Source organism: Cupressus sempervirens, chromosome 4 (genome assembly GCF_028749045.1).
Source record: "Cupressus sempervirens isolate cs-2001-9-10 chromosome 4, ASM2874904v1, whole genome shotgun sequence".
In the NCBI taxonomy this organism is placed as follows: Eukaryota; Viridiplantae; Streptophyta; class Pinopsida; order Cupressales; family Cupressaceae; genus Cupressus; species Cupressus sempervirens.
In genome coordinates, this window is record NC_143121.1 from 630,765,962 (window position 1) to 630,774,030 (window position 8,069).

At 32.8% G+C, this 8,069-nt stretch overlaps 1 protein-coding gene across 1 annotated transcript; it reads right to left on the reverse strand.

Annotated features, from left to right (window-relative positions):
* Window positions 1-349: 349 nt before the first annotated feature.
* Window positions 350-3,860, reverse strand: LOC149562816 (metacaspase-9-like). Its single transcript, XM_089826269.1, has 2 exons — window positions 3,131-3,860; window positions 350-1,205 (listed from the first exon to the last, which is right to left on the reverse strand). The coding sequence occupies exons 1-2, from the start codon at window positions 3,480-3,482 to the stop codon at window positions 520-522; spliced, it is 1,038 nt and encodes a 345-aa protein (XP_089682395.1). The 5' UTR covers window positions 3,483-3,860; the 3' UTR covers window positions 350-519.
* Between the last annotated feature and the right edge of the window lie 4,209 nt (window positions 3,861-8,069).

The following is an 8,069-nucleotide window of genomic DNA, read 5'->3' on the forward strand; positions in this document are numbered from 1 at the left end:
GGTAAAATGAAAATTTTTATGTTATGCATGAAGGATGCATTGTTCACTTTTTACATTAAAATTGTACTCATAATAATTTTTGAAAAATTCGTAATAACTAAAAGAAGAGACTCCCCACAAAGCAGCTTCAACCAATAAGAAAAGTACAATTTAAAATTAATATTTGTATAAAGATATAACATTATTTAACAACTTTAGATTTGAGAACACTTTTCCAAGAAAATATCTAATAGAAAGGGGGAATGAAAACTATAGTTATTCAAAAATAATTAGTATTTAGATGTTTTATGAAGATCTGCATCATCATCAAGATAGCAGTGATCCATTTAAACAATTCTTTCTAAGCATAAAAATCAATAATCAAACATGGCATAAATAATAAGGATTGTACATGTATAGTATATACATTGTTTCAAACCCTCAACAAATTAAATTAGTTGAGCGTTCGTTTCTTACGAGATGAGTTATCAACCAATACATGAGAATGGTAACGTGTACCCAAAGAATGGATAACGAAAACTATTGGCGCAGAAAGCTCTCATCCGCATTCCCATCACTGCAATACAAACACGGATGCTGAGTATATCCTGCTTCTCCCAAAAGTTTCCTTGTTCTTAAAACCAATTCTTTATTGCTGATTGCTTTTCTATGCCCGGCCAATACCCTCTCAACAGCATTGCTGAATGCACCGTAAGCTTGCCCATTTGGATTTGCATCTGCAGACGTTTCATCAGATTGGCACCCACTTAACAAAATACCCATGTCTCCATCAACTGCTTCTTTCTTATCGTGTAGAACTAGATTTCCACTTTTCCCATGTAAAAGTAACAATGTTGCATCTTTCTTAGCTTTGTTGGTAAGCAATGGGAAAGATTCATCCCCATTATTATTCTCTAGCAAGTGCTTTGCGTGGCTTAGAACGTTGGAGTTCGCATCGCTGCCGAAGAGATGGAAAAGAGCAACTCTGATGTCTTCAATCTCAAATTTCTGATTCCCAGTCTTCTCTTTCAAGACTTCCATTATGGATTCCACCGCTATGAACTTTTGTGCTTCTGGTCGATGGCGCTTTTTGGAGATGGGAAAGACGTGTGGCCCGATTTGCTCTTTTTCTTTGTCAATCAGCCCTCCGCTGTTGCACGAATCGCACATCATCGTGAAGGATGCTCCCTTCGCCACTTTGTTCACGATTCCTCGAAAGTCATCATCTGTGTCAAACATCCATCACTGTTGTTACGCAAATGGATAGACGAATAACATTCATGGGCCCTTAAGAATTGTGTGAAACATATTTTTCAGTAAAATGTCAACAAGATTTGATCTTTGATGGGTTCATCTAGAATCGTTGATCTTTGATGGGTTCGTCTAGAATCATTGTATATGAGAAATTTCTTAATAAGATTAGATTTTTTTACAAGATTGAAGACATTTCTCATTCAACAATTTTTAATTCTTAATACACACTTACTTAATCATGGCCAAAGCTCTATTGAGAAGATAAGAGCAGATTTTATTATAATACTGAATAAATTTGTAGATGGTCAAAATGTTGCATTCAATGAGACTTGATCACTTATGAGCTCTCTTAGAACTATCATAAGCCAAAGACCCATTGACAAGATAAAACATGATTTTGATACAAGATTGAATGCACTACAAAAACCTTGTGCTCCGCAAGATATGATCCTTGATGGATTCATTTAGAATCAATGTAGACCAAAGATCCATTAATGACATAAGAAGGAAGTTTATTAGAAGATAAAAGATGCTCATAGTCAACTAAAACATGGAATTGAAGAAGACGTGATTTTTTATAAGTGTTCATAACCACCCAACACATGGACTAAAGACCCATTAACAAGATAAGAAAAAATTTCATTACAAGATTGAAGACACCTATATATGAATGAAATATTGAATTAAACAAGGCTTGATTTTTTATGGACTCATTTAGAACCACCAACCATAAAGCTTGGACCTATTGACATGATAAGACAAGATTTTATTACATGAAAGAAAACATTCACAGAATGTCAAAGTCTTGATCTTTGAAAGACTTCAAATTCCGAGTGGACTCATCTAACCCAACAATGGAACAAAGACTCATTGAAAAGACAAGACGTGATTTTATTACAAGATGAAAAGCATTCATGGAAAATAGGAGTCTTGCACTCAACAAGATTTGACCTTTATAGATTTATTTGGTACAAAAATGAAGGAAAACCCTATTAACTAGATAAAACATGAGTGTATTACAAGATGAAAGACACTTATGGGAAATCTAGACCATGCACTCAATGACACTTCATATATGATGGGCCAATTTAAAAGCACCATGGACCAAAGATCCATTCATAAGATATGACAAGATTGAAGAATTTCATACACAAACAAACTTATTTTTCTATGAGTTTGATTAGAATGATCATAAATCAAAAACTTATTGATCAAGTAAGACACGGCTTGATATTTGATAGACTCATTTGAAATCATTTTAGGCCAAATATTCATTGACAAGACAAGATTTTATTACTATATTGAAGGCATTCATGATCTATATGTTTTGTAATAGAAAACAACAACAAAATTGAAAATAAATCACTGTATTTTCAAAGATCTAAAGATTGTCTTTTGACTTTTGTAGTATCTTACCAAATCATATTTGAGATCTCTCTGTAAGTTGAAATAGGAAAATATATTTTTAACAAAATTTGTGACCTCTAAATCTACTTCCCCACAATTCTGATAACACCCTCTTGTGCAGAAAATGTATTGCAGATTTGAAGACCTAATTTCTATATAATTGTGTGATAAAGAGGGTATCATAATCTAAGGTGAATTTGATACTTAGCTTTCTATTTATGATCCATAGAATAGAATAGCATTAATTTGGATATAAAATAGATCCATAGAATAGAATAGCATTAATTTGGATATATGGACATGAATTGTGCCATGCGAATTCGTAGTCTCTTATTCATATATAACCAAAATATATATGAATAAGAGACTATTCTATTAATTAATGCTACCCTACACCAAAGAACCACAAATATGATTTGGCAAGATACTACAAATGGGGCACAAATGTAAAATAATAAGAATAGGTGGAATGTGGAAAGAAAGGAAGTACCAGTGAGAAGATTGAAGTCGCATGGCACAATGCACTCGTCGTAGGTGTGACCACGACGCCGATGTGGCTTCTTGGCCGGAATGAAGGTACCATGACCGCTGTAATGAAAGAAGAGAACATCTCCATCCTTGGCCTTCATAACCATGGAATTAAGAGCTTCAACTATGTTTTTCCCAGTGGGTTGAATAGAGGCCGAATCAGTATCGATCATAAAGCTGATATTATCCTCAGGGAACCCAAATCGTCTGATGAGCGTTCTACGCATGTGGGTCACATCGTTAACACAACCTCGGAGCTCGTTTTTAGTGTTGGGATAATTGCACCCCACTAACACTGCATATTTGCTCACCATTTCTCTTTACCACCCAATAGAAAAACAGCCCAATTTGAAGTATATAGAAAAGAAAGAACGTTTGATTGTATTTATAGACGGGCATTTGTTTTCCACAAGCAAGCAGAGGAATCGAAGGCGTGCAAGGATTCAGAGGGAGGCTTTCGTGGGAAGATCTTCAGCCTGGAAAAGCTCATTTATCGGCTTCAATCGTGGTCTTCCCCACGCCGGCAAATGCACGCAATCCTAAATTGTTGGAAGGTCAGTGTTACACGGCATTTGTTTCTATGCAATTATGATACTAAAATATGGGTTGTGTGGCGTATGAGAAGAGATTTTGGAATATTTACAGAGGCATCTACATACGCCAACCATGTTCCCACTCTCTCTCTCATTGTTGCTGCCTGCCTGTACTGCATTGGCATATAACCTTTTTAATACAAAGTTTAGACATGGCCATATAAACATCACACACTAAGGTTTGATTTGTAGACTAAAAGTATTAAATACTCAAAGTTGACTTATTATTATATAGGACAATTATGGTGAGAACAATCTTTTAGTAGATTAAATTAGAGTGTTTAATCAAGATTTATTATAAAATCTTCAAGTTAATTTTATTAACTTATGTTTTATAAGTAGTGGTTTACATGAATAGATTCTTTATAATTGTTAATAGTCTATACGAAATTCGTTGCATCGTGTCATGTTCATGAGGGATGATGTGTTAGGACTTTCTAGAAAGTCATCTATATCAATTTTTCTTCAATGCAAATATGATTAACCATATAGATTTCCCCTAAGATAAAACTCATTGTGCTTGCAACCTCAATTACGAAACCACCAAGTGTTATGGCTTAAGTACCATTTAATATAGAACCCTTCTAGTTCAACATATAACTAGTAGAAGATAGGTCTCACATTTTTTAGTTTTGTTATAATCAAATTCATGGTTGTGTTCAAATATTGTAGACACAAGTTAGGGTTGTCTTCTTGAGATAACAACATCATTCTTTGTAATTTATTGTTACTTCAATTATTTGTTAAGTGTATATTTTTACTCATTTTTTCATATAAGGATGATGTATGTTTCTTAATGTAAATAAGTTATATTGATTATCATTTAACCCTAGTCAAGGGTCATTGTGTTTTACATATTCATATCATTTGTGTAGTTCATACTCAAGTTTTGCATATTATTGTCAAAGCTTAGTCATGTGTTCTATAGTTTTTTCAAAGCTTTTATCAATCCTATTGAGTTATGTCTAAACCCAAGGTCTATGGTTTGTAATCTTTGTGAACTTTGTTGTCTTAAACTCAAGATTTATGAACTACATGGTTACTATATCTTTAGGTCTCCATTTTGTAATCTAACTTGACAAACTAAAAATTTAGTAATATGGTATTAGTTTTGTCAAGTCTTTGTTAATACTAATCATGGGTGTTAATATAGATTTTATGTTTTCTTATTTGCAAAGAGGAGGTAACACATATAATATGGTTTGCAAAGATATTAAATTTCCATCTTAAAAAAAGATGATTGTAGAACACAAGTATTATAGTTTTCTCATTTTCAAAAACATAGATTAGACATTTCATTCGATAAGGAAAAAGGGAAAAGCTTAATTTTTTTTTTATCTATACCAAACATGAGTACATATTCAGAGGCAGTTGTGAGAAGTTTTCTTTAATAAGCTTGGGCAGTTGATTTATCAATTTTTATCATATATACTCGATGTTGAAGATGGCAATGATGTACAAAGAGGGATATTTGGATTCTCATGAAGCATATTTAATTTTTGTGTATAATAATTTTACTAATTAGAAATACCTAATAAAGGTCACGAGAATTCATAATCTCATGTTATGCACTATCCAACACAAATCCATAAATTTGTGTTTGGTGATGTATGATATTGGATTATAATAACTATGCAAGATCTTATTATATAACTCTTTATATGTAATGAATTGAGTTGAAAACAAAAGCTATTTGGACATAGAAAAGATTATCAATAAGATAGCATTGTTAGTGATACTATTGTATAGTGAGTGAGGGATTGTAAAAAAGGATATTTTCTAGGTAAGCTAGTGAGGCATTTGATGTCATTCCGATAAGTCATCCTAAAAGGGGAATGACTTAAACATCACACACTAAGCTTAATTCCTAGACCAAAAGTGTTAAATAGTCAAAGTTAACTTTTTTTTCACAGGCTTAATTCTTCCCTTAGTATGTGATGTTTAAGGGTGGCCCCAAAAAGGTGACACAACTATGTATTTTTACCCATGAATCTTCTCTCTCTCTCTCTCTCTCTCTCTCTCTCTCTCTCTCTCTCTCTCTCTCTCTCTCTCTCTCTGTGTGTGTGTGTGTGTGTGTGTGTGTGTGTGTGTGTGTGTGTGTGTGTGTGTGTGTGTGTGTGTGTGTGTGTGTGTGTGTGTGTGTGTGTGTGTGTGTGTGTGTGTGTGTGTGTGTGTGTGTGTAGGTTATGAGCTAATAAGATTTGGCATGACTTCTAAGAAAAATTCTTCTTCTTCATAATCCGCACAAGTTATGAGGATGTTTTTTTGTTTTTTTATTCCTTGTTTGAGGCTTCATTTTGCCAAGGAAAAAATGTTTTGAAATTCAAATAATTTGCATGGGTTATGCAAAATTTTGAGTTTTTTTTGCATGTGGTCACTTTTTTTACTAGCAACTTGGTGCACTTACCCATTTACATCTTCCAACTTTTTCTTGGGTCTTTGTTGTGTTTTTCTTTATTTCTAGTTGTCTCTTTGTTGTTTGTTTCTATTTTTTATAGGTTTCTAGTTTTTTTTTTCTACATGGTCTATTATTTTTAATGTATTGGTTAAAGTAATTTACTAATAAATTTTTTTGTTAAAGGATTCTATGTCTCTTTAAAATCTATTTTTACCATAGTAAAAAATATTGTAGAAATTAAACATGAAAAATATATCTATCAATAAGAAGCATACCTTTTGTTTTGGAAATGTACCATATTAAATTAAAATTAATTCAATTTAATGATGTTTTAACACCTATTTAATGTGGGATCATCATTTATTTGCATCTCTTCCACTTTCTTCTCGATTCTTCTCATTTATCCTAAGCAAAAGTAGGGTGGGGCCTAATAGACCCTCTTTAATGCTCATATTTTATGGTGTAAAGCTCAAGGTAGGATCTAACCACTTATGTCCTCACTTGCCTTCATCAAATCACTAAAAATATATTTTCTTCAATGTAACAAACTTTTCTCAAAAATTGCATCTAATTTCCAACATTTGGGACCTATTTCGAGATGGGAAGGATTCTTGAGGATTTTGGGCCTTGGTTAGTAGGGGTGTATTGCATCTATTCTCAATTAGGGATGTAGTGCATCCTTACTAGGACAATTTAGGATGTAGTTCATCCCTAATCAAGACCTATTTTGGGTCCACTTCTTGGGTCTCATGTCTAGATTGATCTTAGGTGTTAATTTTAAGGAGAAAGTTAGTTCTAAGACCTTATAAGCCCATCCATTTGCCTCATTTTTCATCCATCACACATACAAACTTGTATTCAAGTTCTCAAGCATTCAAGCAATTCATATATTGAATATCAAGGATTCAATCATACAAGCAATTGAAGGAATTTATCTAACATTCAAGATCTCCCTTGACACATTCAAGATCATTTGTTACATCCATTCATATTCTTTCCTCATGATCCGATTCAATTCATAAAGTGAGTACATTGCAGTATTCAATTTGAGAGATCCTACTATTGTAAGGTGAATTTGTGAGTTTACTTTATATTTCATCATTTTAGTATTCTAATGTTTAAGGTTAATTCCTAAACTAGGGTTTGAGCAAGGAAAAACCATTTTATTTTACATTTTTCAGATCTCAAAAGGAAGAATAGGTTGTGGATTTGGATACCCTTTTCATCAATCTTTAGAGATTCAAAAAAAAAATCACATTTAGAGACCATTGATCAAGATCATATTTATTCCCTACTACCTAAAGTCATCCCTGCTAAGAAAATTCAACTCTTCCAAACAACCAAAAAATTTATAGGTTTTATATATCTTACATCTTTAGGTTTGGGGCTCAAATTATTCGTTGGTAGGAGTTTTATAGACATCAAAAAACTAGATCCAAACTTCTTCATTACTAAGGTGAGTTCTCTAGTTACTTTCGTTATTTTAGTGCATTTGCTTCTAAATCTAGTGTTCTAATTTCATTTCATAGTTCTTAATACATTAAGGGATATAAGGATCTTACATTCTTTCTCTAGTTCTATCCTATTAGATCTTTGTTTGCATTAGTACCCCTTCATCATTGGTTGACACTAATATTCCTAAATCGAATTACTTTAGAGTTGGGATTGAAAGGATTTATTTCCTTAGACTCCCCTTTGAGGTGTTATGTTATGTGATGAGCTTAGGTTTAATTTCCTTGATTCACATTTTCTCCTATACATTATTGGTGAATCCAGTTGTCCAAATTTCTACTTTTGATTTTTGTGAGATTCTCATTTGCATTCTATTTAGAATCTTTGGATTTTGGGAAGTTGTAGACTCATGGCTCCCTTTGATCTAGGATCCTCTTCTCCTTTATTTAGAAACCTTA

Coding starts and splice junctions, on each gene's coding strand:
- LOC149562816 (XM_089826269.1), bottom strand. CDS start 3,482: ATGGTGAGCAAATATGCAGTGTTAGTGGGGTGCAATTATCCCAACACT. Junction 1,206..3,130: donor CGACTTCAATCTTCTCACTG/GTACTTCCTTTC, acceptor TGTTTGACACAG/ATGATGACTTTCGAGGAATC.